At 36.5% G+C, this 14,949-nt stretch overlaps 2 protein-coding genes across 4 annotated transcripts; one reads left to right on the top strand and one right to left on the bottom strand.

The window, feature by feature from the left end:
- On the bottom strand, positions 8,463-8,945 carry LOC107636374. The gene has a single exon (XM_016339893.1). It carries the CDS (start codon positions 8,943-8,945, stop codon positions 8,463-8,465), a length of 483 nt encoding a protein of 160 aa, XP_016195379.1.
- LOC107639236 (peptidyl-prolyl cis-trans isomerase FKBP62) lies at positions 9,942-14,511 on the top strand. Of its 3 annotated transcripts, XM_016342714.2 has the most exons (14): positions 9,942-10,061; positions 10,163-10,356; positions 10,441-10,527; positions 11,029-11,289; positions 11,394-11,468; positions 11,551-11,631; positions 11,751-11,945; positions 12,045-12,131; positions 12,223-12,398; positions 13,049-13,171; positions 13,256-13,402; positions 13,495-13,622; positions 13,853-13,971; positions 14,267-14,511. In XM_016342714.2, the coding sequence occupies exons 2-13, from the start codon at positions 10,176-10,178 to the stop codon at positions 13,962-13,964; spliced, it is 1,653 nt and encodes a 550-aa protein (XP_016198200.1). In that variant the 5' UTR covers positions 9,942-10,061; positions 10,163-10,175; the 3' UTR covers positions 13,965-13,971; positions 14,267-14,511. The 3 variants fall into 3 exon arrangements, with proteins under 3 accessions (XP_016198200.1, XP_016198199.1, XP_016198201.1); XM_016342713.2 differs by having other exon boundaries at positions 9,982-10,356; XM_016342715.2 differs by lacking the exon at positions 9,942-10,061 and having other exon boundaries at positions 10,176-10,356; positions 14,299-14,507.

The raw sequence follows: 14,949 nt of genomic DNA, 5'->3' as shown, positions 1-14,949 counted from the left end.
AGTAAAAACTATCAAGCACATGTCATAGCAAGAGCATGCAGAAATCATCAAAAAGACACAACCTTTTTTCAAAATTCACAGCCCATTACTCCAAGATACAAACAGAAGAGGATCTACGCATTAAGAAATCAAGTAAAGGGGGGGCAAAATCAAGCAACAAAACAAAACCCTAAACGACATCGAAGCACACGCTACAGCAACAAAACAAGCACCGCAAACGCAGAAAGATTCAAACTTCCCAACATGAACCCAAGCAAGATCTTTCAAAAATCAAAACAAAAGCAAACACAAAAAAATGGCGTGGAAAGTCAAAAAGAGAGAAAAAGAAGACCAACCTGTATAGAAGAAGGAGACGATAACTGATCAGAGATTGAAGCAAACAACCAAAACGTCACCAACAAATCACCTTTCGAGTAAAAGAAAGCGCGAAGATGCAAAAAGCGAAAGAAAAAGATGTTACAGCGAGCAAGAGAGGAGAAACTGAAAGAAGCTTTGAAATTCAAAAATAAGATTCAAAGAGGGAAGCAAAGGAAACGACAAAGAGTTAATGAGTTTTACTCTCGCACATTTCCAAGGGAACACAAAACGCGCGTTACAATTAAAAGGGAAGACAAAACGCTCTGCATTCAAAAACTCCTTAGGAGCTCTACAAAAACGAGATCGACAGAAAATGCTCGAGCTCGACTTTCCCACAAGGAATCAAAAGTCTAGCAAAGACACAATCTGAAAAGAAAGACCGAGCTCAAGCAGGGGCACTATTCATGCCCTGAGTCGAGCTGTACGACCCGGGCTAATAAAAAGACAAGTCCACCGACCTCTTCATGTCAGGGTTACCCGAGCTCTTCTAAAAGAGCTCGGCCAAATCGCTACAAGGAGACCAAGCAGGCCCAAATAAAGGGACATAGCCCAATCTAAAGGCAACTAAAGCCTAGAAAGATAAGGGTGGCTCCCCAAAAGATAAGATGACTTCACTCAAAGATAAGATAAGATAAGATAACTATCTTATCTCCAGGAAGGTCTCTCCACACTACTATAAATACACTGGAGCACCCAGATATAACTCATACTCTGATTCTACTAAAAACCTACTTAAAGCCCATGCTAACTTAAGCATCGGAGTCTCTTGCAAGTACCACCACCCTCTGGTGACAAATGATCAGCAGCACCACCACGTCCAACAAGTCGGACATGACAACTCCGGCCACCACCACAGATCTCAACCGAGATCAACCTATAATTTTAGGTAACCCTCGGAATAGGATCCCAATACCATTGTAACACCCTACCACACAAAGTCTTACGCTTAAGTCGTAAAGCAGAGGTGGCGAGGTATTACTACCTCTAAAAGAAAAGATGTATATAAATATAGTTGAAAGAATTCAAAGAAGAAGCTAAGCAAAAGCGAAAACAGAAAATTGTTTCACATTCGCATGGATAATCGTAAAACAGATAGGTAAGATTAAAAGGAGGCCAAAAACATAATATACAGATCGGAGTCCCAAAATACAGATATCAAGCTCCAGACTCGACTTGCGAAGTTAAGGTCGACCAGAGTATGTAATTATATATTTATACAACCCAAAATATAACTCAAACTACAGAATATAACCTGTATCTCCAAGTCAACCTCTAGGAGGGACAAAATACAAAATATACATGTGGAGACTTCTATATACATATATACATAGCCTAAAATATAACATCCTAATTACCCAAAGTCTTACCTCATGCCGTAAAGCAAAGGTTAATCAAAAGTTACGACAATTCTAAGGCTTATACATAAATATATATAGAAAGAAATAGTAATTCTAAAAACCCGATTGAAGGAATAAGCTCTAAACAGAGTTTCAAAAGTGCAAACGTTCACACGAAACTACACAAATCGAGGCACAAGATATAGATACAAGATATCGAGACATATATAGATATATAAGTAGAATAGTCATAAGGTACTAGCCGCAACCCGCGAAGTTTAAGCCGGCTAGTTATATACAGACAATACTGAGTTTTGAAAAGTAAAACAACATATATAATATTTCTCTCAAAGTAAGCTGATGAATCCATATTTGATGATGATTTTTGGTTGAAATTGAATGGATTTCATCATATAAACTTGCACTTATTCCACTGAATAGCATGCATTTGAACTTTCCTCCTAATTTGTGCTTGATTATAAAAACATACTCTTTTGTGCCTAATTTGATTAATTTTATTCTATTTACCTTTTATTCGATGCCTTGATGTTATTTATGAGTGATTTCAGAGGTATAAGGCATGAATGGCTTCGAGAGAATGGAAGAAGAGCATTCAAAGTGGAGGAAGAATGAAGAATCAAAGGAGAAGAGCTCAGCCTAGTGTGCGTATGCACAGACGTGCATGCGTACACACAGCCATCAGATCAGAGACACGCGTGCGCGTTAGCCGCATCGTACGCGTTGCACGTCCATTCAAGCATTGCCTAGTGTGCGTGCGCACAACCTCCTGTGCGTACGCACGGGTAAAGATTTCGGCAGAGTGTGCGGGCGCACACGTCTGTGCGTCCGCACATGCCTTCATTAAAATTTCACGTGACTCGCAATTTCCTTGGTTTGGAGGCCCATTTCTGAAGCCATTTAGCTCATAAGGAAGGAAAAATGAAGACAATACCATAGCATAGCATTAGGGTAGCTTAGGAGTAGTAGTAGATAGCTTTAGTATAGTTTTTCTTTAAGTTTTTCATCATCTCTACTAGGGTTTATACTAGGGTTTTTACATTCAAGTGCCATTTCCATTTTGATCTTGGATTTTGCTAATTTCCATTGTAAGTATCTCTTTGTTACTACTCTTTATAGTTACATTGTCCTTACTCTTTCTTATAATTCAAGTTATAGTTCAATTTTACTTCTCTTTTGCAATTTCTATTTCTTGTTGATGAATTTGATGATGGATGTTTGTTACATGCTTTCTTGAGTCTTTATTGTTGATTGAGATCATTTGTTGCTTTTGGTTTCAAGCTTTTCCTCATTTTTCCCATGATTAAGGTTTTTGCCTACCAAGTGTTCGACAGAATGTCAATTATGATTTTGGGCTAGTTTTCTGTCTCTTGGCTTGGGAAAAGTGAGCAATTGGGTTCCTAGAGTTGGAATACCCAATATTTAGTGTCAATTCTTGGATTGTTAATTGTTCTTGTTCCCACTAACGTTAGGTTATTGCTAAGGTAATTAGCTAGCAATTTAGGATTTGTGGGTTGAGAACACTTATGCTCATTTAACTTACTCTCTGATGTGAGGGTTAATCAAGTGAGATTGATCCATTCTAGTTGTTATAGTTGTGGTTCCAACAAGGAAAGGACCCTTAGCTCACTCCAAGCCAAGATACCTTTTATGCTTCAATTCCTTCATACACATTTACATTAGTTCCTTTTATACTTTACTTGTCTATATTGCATAGTCACTTCGTTAATTCCTTTATTAGTTCATTTATTACAATTTTGCATGTTTTTTATTGTTTTATATGTTTATCCCTTTATTGAAAATTCCATGATCCTTACAACCAAGATTGCACACTCATTAGCCTCAAGTGTCCTTGAGAGACGACCCGGGAATTGAAACTCCCGAAATTAAATTGGTTTTAAATTGTGACATTGTTTTGAATTCAAACTTTGACTGTGAGCATTGTCCGTTGGCTTGGACTATACTTGCAATGGAACTCAATTTGTGGAAAATTCTAAGCCGATGGTTTGCACTACGTCATAAGCCTCTAAGGCAAATATAAATACAAAAGAGAGAGAACTAATCAAAATGACCAAAATGACTCTAAAATGAGATAAAGATCCTCCACTCTGTCACCATCACGTAACTCACCGAGGTGGGTTACGACCTGTATCTGAAAAATAACAACAAAGTATGGAATGAGAACCGGAGGTTTCAGTATGGTAACAATGCCCAGTAATGTAAGATATAAGACTCCAGGGTGCCAGAGGCAATCCTAGAACTTCATATCCATCATGAGATTCAAGCTTAAAACATAAGTAAATTTATAACCATTACTTAAAACCATAATGAAATAAGGGAATCTAACTTAGTGGAATTCTAATCTAGTAATTCTCTGCTGTCCCACAACCTTTGCCAGCCTAAATGCCACGCGATCCCATCGCCACTACCTTCCGAACCTCCTCAATCCCAGTAGAAAACACAAGTAATAACAATGCAAGTAAAGCACAAATATAACATATATATCAAGAAATTCAAGAAGCAAATAATCATATTATACAATTAGGCAAGCAATTCAAGTCGGCAAAGCAAGCAAACAGATAGAAGATGCACATGATGAATGCTTGTCCTATTTGGCTGTGATATCACATTGTCAGTTCAACTGCCAACCCGACACATCTCCATGGAGATGTCGCCTTTCGGTCACGAATAAATGGGAATCCCTTGGGATATCGTGCCTGGCCCACGGTCTAGGATATAGTGCCTGCACACTCTTGTGATCCAAAAGGATGTGAGCGGGATACTCTGCCACAGACCTCACATCTCAACATAAGCGGGATTAACTACCGTCCTTACGCCACCGTCATGACCTTGACAAGCGGGATTAACCACCATCCTTGCTAGGCGCATAGCGTCTCAACAATCTCAACATAAAACAGTGCATCAATGATTTTTAGAAATCATTTTTGACTCCAACTTCCAACGATCATATCTTTTTCTATAAAATTTCGATTTCTACGAAATCTTTACCGTTTTAAAGCTCTTTAAATTATATTTAATTTGATACAAAATTCATTCAATTTCAAAAACTGAAATTCAAATCTGCCAAAGTTCGTCAAAAATCCATTTTTTCACCAAAAACCTTTAAGCCTCAATTTTACCAAACTCTCAATCCAAAATCACTTATTTCACCTTCAAAATAGTCCCAATGTACCTAAATCATATACCTTTTCATCATTCCATAACTTAGCAACATGCAATTTCACCAATTTCACCAAAAAATTCTCATTTACATTCCTCTAATTCTCAATTATTACACTCAAAGCATCATTTCCTTACCCTCATCATTTATCAACATCAGTAAGCTTCACAATATATTATCAACACTCAAAATCATCATTCTCAACTTCAATTTCAATAATCAACCACAACATCAAAGTTCAACATCACAATTCATCAAAATTAACAACGCCATCATACATTAACAATTCAACAATTTTCAACAATCAATTCAATCCTATCCTAAAGCCCACTAGCCTAAGTGTCCAGAAATATTACATATTACATAGAGGAAACTGAAACCATACCTTGGCCGATTCTCAAAATGTGAAAAACACCAAATTATGCCCAAACCAAGCTTTCAACCACAATCCAATGCTTCTAAATATCCAAAGCAACTCCAACAGGAACCAATGCTCAAACTAACATCATATATTTCATAAAAATCAAAATCTAATACTCACAATATATCAATTTACAAGGGTTCTTAAGAAACCTTACCTTATCCACTGAAATTTGGGATAGAATCCAACAACCCCTCACTAATGGTTAGAGGAAAGGAGAGGAAATTTTGAATTCTTATCTACACAAGTTAGATAGAACTAACGAACTCGGCAAGAACTTCACGTAGCCACTGACAACACACAAATCGGAGCACCGTAGCTCGAGTTATGGCCACCGGAAGTTGGTGGTGAATAGTATTTTCTCTCTTCTCCTCTCTTCTCACTTGCAGCTGCTATGGTTGTGTTTTAGGGTGTGTTATGAGCTGAATGGGTTCATTTGAGTGTATTTATATGTTGGACTTGGGCCCAACTTAGGTCCGGTCCACTCCGTTAGCATTTTTGGCCCGTTTGGCCCAACTTTGGACCAAACCTTTAAAATTAGTGCACAGTTTTCAATTCTAATTATTATTTTAAGCTTTTCCACTGTTTTCATCATCCTTGCACAGTACCAGACAGATTTAAGTCAGTACTGCCGATTAATTTACCGGTTTGCGTTTTTACGCAATTTTTCGCCGAAAATTATATTTTCCAACTCAGAAAAATCTATTGAGTCCAAATATCATATTTATATTTTCTAATTAACATTCTAAATTTTTGCATCCTATTTTGGGCAATTTAATTTAATTAATTAAGTGGCTAATTAGTCGCAGTTCTTACATAAAACAAAATATAACAGCCCAAAAGACAGTTCTTTGCTTGTAAGGAGGATCTTCAGACGCTTAACGAGGTGCCTCTCGACTTGCATCTGAAAAATAATAAAAATATGTATGAAGTGAGAACGAGGGTTCTCAGCATAGTAAATGTGCCCACATAGTTAATACAAAAGATTCCGAGAAAGCCAAAAGCCTTCTTAGAACTCTGACATTCAGATTTCAGTTTAAAGATCCAACTAAACTAGGAATTAAGTAAGTAATCTAACGTATTCAAGTTCTAAATTTAACTTTAACCTAACACTTCACTTTCTATCTCCTCCAATCCTCCGAACTACCAGTGGAACAACCCCCTCACACCTCCGCCAAGAGGGGTTTCTCTGAAAACATATGCATACAATTCAAGTAAGGAAAATATAAATAGAAATGCAATTACAGCAAGTAGAACAAGTAGCAAATAAGCATAATTAAGCAATTTAGCAAACTAAAATAATGCACACTCAAGAAAAATATACAAATGCACATGATATATACGTGTCCTATGGCTGATGAGTCTCATCTATCAGTTATATAGCCAACCCCACATGTCCTGGTAGCTAACCATTGGACAGTCCCTCTGTGTGCGCATCCCCAAGCTCAATAATATCCATGGAAAAATTCCAAGATCAATTTATCCATGGGTGAAACAACCCAAGCTCAAATTCATATATATATGGGGGAACCCGGAAAGTTAAAGTTTCCGGTCACATCTTACGATAGAGGGTTAACAATGTCTCAATTGTTCAAGCCAAATAGAATTTTAATTCATCATTCTCAATGTTATCATCATTCATCAATTTATATCTCATTAAATCTCAAATTCATCATTATTCTCATTATCACTATCATCACCTCATCTATTATAATCTCAATATTTACTTATCTCAACTTCAATCACAATTCTCAGCATAACAGAAGGTCAATAATTGTATCAAAATATACATGTCACATAATGATCCCTTTTCTTTTTTTAACATAACACTTTAAATCAAGTCTTCAATTTTTATAGAAATTTCGGCAACGTCCCTTCTAAAACTCAAACTTCTGCCACCCTTCAAGGGTCCCAACCACCAAACCAAAGACATCTCAATCATTCAGATCATTCCTAGTATCAAATCATTTCAAAATCAAACCAATTCCAATATTAAATCTTTTTCCAAAACCAACTAACTCCAATAACAAATCGTTTACAAAATCGGACCACACATCTCTCAACCAATCTATTCAATTCAATTTCACAAACTCACCATCAACAATCTTCATTATTTTTATTACTTATCAAATATATAATCTAACACATACAAATTCATTCATCCTATATACACACATCATATACCATATACACAATCCATCAATAATTCATTCAGTTCATTCTTATCTTAAGATTTTCTAGCCTAAGTTTTCATGTGACATTAAACATTAACTATGAGAAATCAAAACCATACCTTGACTGATTCCTTCCTAAACTCGGAACACCTCAAAAACCTCTCATTTCACAAGCTCCAAGCTTTCAAACGTCAATTCCTCAAGCTTAATCACCCGAACTTTGTTTCAAATCGCCAAATTGAACTCCAAATCAACAAGAACATAATCTAATTCACACAATATCATTATAATTATCATAGGGTTCACTAATTCAATAATTTACAAAGGTTCAATAGTTTCTTACCTTATCCACAGATCAATTGGACAAACCCTAATGATTATCCGCTGCTAGAGTTTGCCTAAACCATCAAATTTATTCAATTTCTCAATACCGAAACACAAAATTCACAAAATTGAGGAGCAAAATAACTGGAGAAAAAATGCAAATTTCTTACTACTTTGTTCGAATAGAATTGAAGAGAATTTTGAAACAAACACGTGGCCGTTGATGGCTCATCAAATTGGATCTCTAGATTGAGAGATACGAGTGATTGAAAGTTTACGGTGATAGCGTTAGTTTTCCCCCAAATCACCATGCTCTCTCTTCCTCTCTATGCAAATCTGTGTTGTTAACAATGGGGAAGGGTTTTTTTTATATAATTGGGCTTGGGTTCTTGGGCTTAATATGGATCCGGTTCAACCTGTTGGCCCGATTTTGGGAGAAAATTTTTAAAATTAGTGTCAAAATTCGTATTTTAAATACTTCTCTAAACTATAAAAATTGAATTTCCTAATTTCTTTGATTAATAATTAATTTATTAGCTAATTATTTATTTATTTCATAGAGTTTACATCCTACCCACTTAATTAAGAATTTTGCCCCCCAAAAATCAAATTCAATTACCTGAAAAAAAGTGTGGGCAGTATTTTCTCATTTATGACTCAAGTTCCCAAGTGTGTTCCTCAATTTCAGCTCGACTACAAGCAACTTTTATCAACGAAACTTTCTTTCTGCGCAATCTCTTAATACTGGTATCGTCAATTCGTACTGAAGTCACTTGAAGCATCAGATTCGCTTTCAATTGAACTGATTCAGGTTCTAAAATGTGGCTGGCTTTAGAAGTGTACTTTCGAAGTTGCAAAATATGAAACACGTCATGTACGTTCGAAAGATGCAATGGTAAAGCTATTCGATATGCCACCGGTCCAATTCTATTTAGGATTTGAAACGGACCGATATAATGAGGATTCAATTTCTTTGCCTTGATCGCTCTACCCACTCCTGTAGTTAGAGTAACTCTTAAGAATACATGATCTCCTTTATTAAATTCTAATAATTTCCGTCTCTGATCAGCGTAGCTCTTCTGATGACTCTGAGCGGTAAGTATTTTGTTGTGGATTTTCTTAATTTGTTCCATAGTCCCAGCTACTAACTCAGACCCCAAGAAACTTGACTCTCTAGCTTCATACTAACATAGTGGGATTGACACTTTCTTCCATACAGAGCCTCATACGAAGCCATTCCGATGCTCGCATGGTAACTGTTGTTGTACGCAAACTCTACTAGCGGCATATAATGATCCCAGCTTGCCGGTTGATCTAGCACACAAGTCCTCAACATATCTTCCAGGGATTGGGGATGCGTTTACAGAGGGACTGTCCAATGGTTAGCTACCAGGACATGTTGGGTTGGCTATATAACCGATAGATGAGACTCATCAACCATATGACAGACATACATCATGTGCATTTGTATGTTTTGCTTGAGTGTGTATTGTTTTGATTTGCTTAATTGCTTAATTCTGCTTATTTGTTACTTGTTCTACTTGCTGTAATTGCACTTCTATCTGTATTTTGCTTGCTTGAATTGTATGTGTATGTTTTCTGAGAGACCCCTTTTGACGGAGGTGTGAGGGGATGATTCCACCGGTGATTTGGAGGATTAGAGGAGACAGAAAATGAAGTGTTATGATAGGTTAAAGTTAGATTTAGAACTTGAATATCTTAGATAACTTACTTAATTCCTGATTTAGTTGGATCTTTAAGCTGAAATCTGAGTATTTGTTTACAGAGACAGGACATTGAGACAGGGACACCGAGACACAAATTGTATTTGACAGAGGAGATATAGACAGAGATATTGTGTGTTAGAGTCCTGAATAGTGTATTTTGTATCTATCCTAACAGGAAGAACACATAAGAGACACAACTTATTTTTTATTTTTTATTTATTATTCTTGTTAATTTTTCATAATTATATTTTTTAATTTTTTAATTATTATTTTTTGGTTAATTTTAATGAATTTTTTTTAAAAAGAGTCAAGTGGGCTAGCCCGCCGACCCGTCAATCTGCCATAAAACAGGGCAGGCTAGCATTTTGAACCTATCTTAGTTGGCAGGCCTAGGTAGGTTGGAGCGGGCCGGCCCGCTTTGCCACCCCTACTCATCTCTCCCTCCAAGGTAAACCCTTCGTCGTGGAACTCTCTAGAACCTCGTCAACTCTCCCCTTCAACCCCAACAGCACTATTCATTCAGTAAGAATACTCACTCCCTTAAGACCCCTCGTCTTCGTTTTCCTCGCTCTTTATTCAGTAACTGTACTCACTTCCCTCTTGTCAAAATTCATTCTCCGAAGAAAAGGAAGCGAAATGGAAGAAGACTTCGACATGCCCCAAGCTGAGGAGATGAACGAAGACTTTGATCTCCCCGACGAGGACCCAATCCTAAAGGTGGGCGAGGAGAAGGAGATCGGAAACCAAGGCCTCAAGAAGAAGCTCCTCAAGGAAGGTCAAGGCTGGGATACCCCCGAAGTTGGTGATGAAGTCGAAGGTATTTAATCTTTTTCTACATTTTCATTTCATTTATTAATTTATTTTGTCATCTTATTTTGTATTTATTTATTTAAATTGATAGTTCACTACACGGGGACTCTGCTTGATGGAACGAAGTTCGATTCGAGCCGCGATAGGGATAGCACTTTCAAGTTCACTCTCGGACAAGGTCAGTGATGTGCTCTTATTTGTTTATTTGAATATTTTTGGATGTTTTGGTGGTGTTGGTATCATGAGAGTTTGAAGCTATATAGCCTCTGATTTTGACTTGAATTATTTCTGGGAATGTTTTCATGAAAAACCTTGAATGGGTGGGTAATATGTTTTATTGTGTATGAATGGCATGATTTGGTAAAATAACGGCTTCATGCTTTGCTGCTTTCAGTTAATTTTGTATTATTTGGATTAACAATTCACATGCAGAATTTGGGAAAAATGATAATGAGCTTTTACTATGAACCTGGGTTCACCGTGAACGCTACATAAGGCACCATTTCATTCATTTCTGTTTATAGTATGTACATGTTTGTAGTTATAAAAGGTTTTTCAATGATACGGTGTCGAGTAGGGGTTCACCGTCATCACTCTTGTGGAACTGGTGTGAAGATTGCATGTCAGTAACCTCAGTTATCCGTTGAAAGTGTTTGTAATTGATGTCGTCTTTGTGCAGGGCAAGTAATTAAAGGATGGGATGAAGGCATTAAAACCATGAAAAAGGGGGAAAATGCTCTTTTCACCATCCCTCCTGCGCTAGCCTATGGTGCATCTGGCTCACCTCCAACTATTCCTCCGAATGCAACACTCCAGTTTGATGTCGAGCTTTTGTCTTGGACTAGTGTAAAGGACATATGTAAGGATGGTGGTATATTTAAGAAAATACTTAAGGAGGGGGAAGGATGGGAAAACCCCAAGGATCCTGATGAAGTATTAGGTATATTGATATTTATCATTTAGTTTATTTCATTTGATTTAGGCCTGCATTATTTGCATTATTTAGCTTAGCCGTAACTGATACTGTATTGGTTGGTAATGCAGTTAAGTATGAGGTTCTTCTGGAAGATGGAAAGGCTGTGGCTAAGTCTGATGGAGTGGAGTTCAGTGTCAGAGAGGGTAATTGCATTTAATTTCTGTCGGCAGTAATATATTGTTTCCATTTGCGGTATATCTAAGGCTATCTTTTAATCAATGGTAGGTCACTATTGTCCTGCATTGTCAAAGGCTGTTAAAACCATGAAGAAGGGAGAGAAAGTTATTTTGACAGTGAAGCCACAATGTAAGTTGTCTACAGAACAATTTGGCGATGTCACCATCTTTAGAAGAATTCAATAATATTTTTTATGTTCTCCACTTTGTTACTTAATTGATAATTTTATTGATTTCTTGGATTTGTAGATGGATTTGGTGAGAAAGGGAAGCCAGCAGATGGTGATGAAGGAGCAGTTCAACCAAATGCAACATTGCAGATTACTCTCGAGTTAGTCTCTTGGAAGACTGTGTCTGAGGTAACTGATGACAAGAAAGTGGTGAAGAAGATACTCAGTGAAGGGCAAGGATATGAGCGGCCAAATGAGGGGGCTGTTGTGAAAGGTGACTATTAATCATTGCGAATCTTGATTGCTTTATCATTCAGCCAGTCTCTATTTGCACTGTTTCTAATAATTTCTTTCTCGTGTACAATCTTACCAGTGAAACTGACTGGTAAGCTGAAAGATGGCACTGTCTTTGTGACAAAGGGCCATGAAGAGGAGCTGTTTCAATTTAGAACAGACGAAGGTACTTTGAAATATGCCAGGGTTTTTGCTTCGCCTTATATTTCATTTTTACTTTTTGGAATTCAAGTGATGTGATGCTTAATCTGAAACAGAGCAAGTCATTGATGGGCTTGATAGAGGTGTAATGTCCATGAAGAAAGGTGAAGTGGCATTACTGACTATTGCACCTGAGTATGCTTTCGGTTCGGCAGAATCCCAGCAAGAGTTGGCTGTTGTTCCTCCTAACTCAACTGTGTATTATGAGGTGGAGCTAGTTTCGTTCGAGAAGGTGAGCCGATGACAGAGAGTTAACTGCCATTGTGCATGGATTTTTATTTGTTCTTGTTTTGGTAAAATAGTTGCAAAATGTGTTGCTATCTTTCGAAAACCAACAACCTAACATAGCAAATGGCTGCTCACAAGGGGCTGAATAATACTGGAGAGACAGCAAGGCAATTTGTACATATTGCAGCACTTTTATAGCTTGGGATATGTTCATTTCTGTGCTTGCACTTTGTACCTAACGGTCTGTCTTCACATTTAATAGAAGCATCTAAAGTACATAGATGTAATTACAATGCACTGTTGTCCATTCAGTACGAGTACTACAACATTGTTTATATATTTATCTGAGGCACTGTCAAGTCTATCTGTTCTCTCCATCATCGAATGAAAATCAGTTCCAAATACTGGAGCTAGGTTGGGGCAATTACAATTTCAGTTGTCATTTTCTTGCTTAACACAACAAAATTCTGGCTTGGTAGAAACTTCCATCCTTGGTAGGAGTTGAAATAAGAACAATGTTATGTAACTCGTATTTTTATGGTTTACACTATACTTTCTATTACGTGCTCGTGTACCTGTTCATTTTTTATCCATTGGATATTGTATGTCCATTGTATTGGAATTTTAACGCAATTAATTCTCATATTCTTTCAGGAGAAGGAGTCCTGGGATCTGAACACTCAAGAGAAAATTGAAGCTGCTGGTAAGAAGAAAGAAGAAGGAAATGTATTATTTAAAGCTGGTAAATATGTAAGAGCTTCCAAAAGATATGATAAGGTAATAAATGTCAAGGTACATATTTAAATACGGCTGTAGATGTTAACGCATCATCTGAGGGATTCTTGTTTAGGGAACTTTCAGGCAGTAAAGTTTATAGAATATGATTCCTCCTTCAGCGCTGATGAGAAAAAACAGGCCAAGACCTTGAAGGTTGCCTGCAATCTGAACAATGCTGCTTGCAAGTTGAAGTTAAAAGAATATAAAGAAGCAGAGAAATTGTGTACAAAGGTTTGGTTGCAGGCTCTCATATTGAAATTACTTTCCTTTAGAAGCCTCTGACCAAAAAGAAAAAAAAGTAATGACTTAACGCGGAATGGTAGGTCCTGGAGCTTGAGAGTACCAACGTGAAAGCTCTTTACAGAAGGGCCCAGGCATATATGCAGTTGGCTGATTTGGATTTGGCTGAATTTGACATTAAGAAAGCTCTTGATATTGATCCTGACAATAGGTATGTACCCTGAATATTCTGCTGTTTTTAATCTTTATGGGTGGGTTTGCTTTTAGCCTGCTTCAGATGTTATTTATGGAGGGTAATTAATTACCTTCACTGAATTACTGCCTTCTGTTTGAAAAAGTAATTGTTAGATGGGAAAATTGTTTTTTCACAAATAATTTCTAATGATTGAGTTTAGCGTGTTTGTGTGTGCCATGTAATTGTTGTCGGTGTGTGTCAACTAGGGAGGTAAAGCTGGAGTACAAGACTTTGAAGGAGAAGGTTAAGGAGTATAACAAAAAGGAGCAGAAGTTTTATGGAAACATATTCAACAAGTTGACAAAGGCTGGTTCTTGATTTCAATGTGAGTATTGCTATATCATTGTTGCGGGGATTGACCTTTTTGCTTCTAGTGTGATTACATTTTATTTTGTATTTTATCTTTTTCCTTTGAGCAAACCACCAAAATAGAACCAGAAAATTTGTTTCTGACAAAATAGTTTATGACCTGCAAAAGATGTTAATTATTTGATAATATAGTCTTAAAAAAAAAAACGAGGCTAGGCTATGACCTTCATTCTCGTTTGGATTATTTTTTGAACTACAAAATCTTTCATGTATTATTAGATTGAGTAGTTAACTCATTTTATTTTCTGCAGTGAGTTGAGTTTATATACTCGTGTTATTGCAGAAACCAACTACTCCACGGTACCAACCATGTGTTATTGACAGCAACATGTGTATTTGTAACGAATTATATATTTGAAACTGAAGTTGAGGGCCGGCTTTCTCGGGTTTGATCTTTCGGTGTATTGATTGTGGACTTGAACGTGACTATGATGAGGGACACATTCATTTCATAATTGATATTTGAATTTGAATTTGTAATTTGACTTAAAACAAATGATTAACCACTAACCAAGTTTCTGAAAATCGAACTGGTGAAGAATCGGTTTACGAACTTGGATCCTAGTTTAACTAAAATAAATTATAATAAAATAATAAGATAAACTCCCAAAAATGGTAATAAGTTTATCACCAACAAAAATAACATTTGAATATAGAAATGACAAATAAGTCTGAATAGTTTGGAAATGTGATAAAATAACAAATATTATATTTTTTTATGAGTGATAAATAATTTTTGTATTTAATGTGATTAGATTTAAATGTTTGTCGTTATTTTTAGAGATCTATTTAGAAGGTGAAAATAAAATGTTGCATCCGAATCGGATTTTAAAACTTATATTTATACATTTTAAAAAAACCGAGTTATTCAAAATAAAAAAAAATCACTTGGCATAAAATTAGTCAAGGAACGGTCTCATTTTTCTATTGCTTG

Source organism: Arachis ipaensis, chromosome B04, assembly GCF_000816755.2.
Source record: "Arachis ipaensis cultivar K30076 chromosome B04, Araip1.1, whole genome shotgun sequence".
In the NCBI taxonomy this organism is placed as follows: Eukaryota; Viridiplantae; Streptophyta; class Magnoliopsida; order Fabales; family Fabaceae; genus Arachis; species Arachis ipaensis.
The sequence above is the reverse complement of the archived record's forward strand: the minus strand, read 5'-3'. Positions and strand labels throughout refer to the sequence as shown.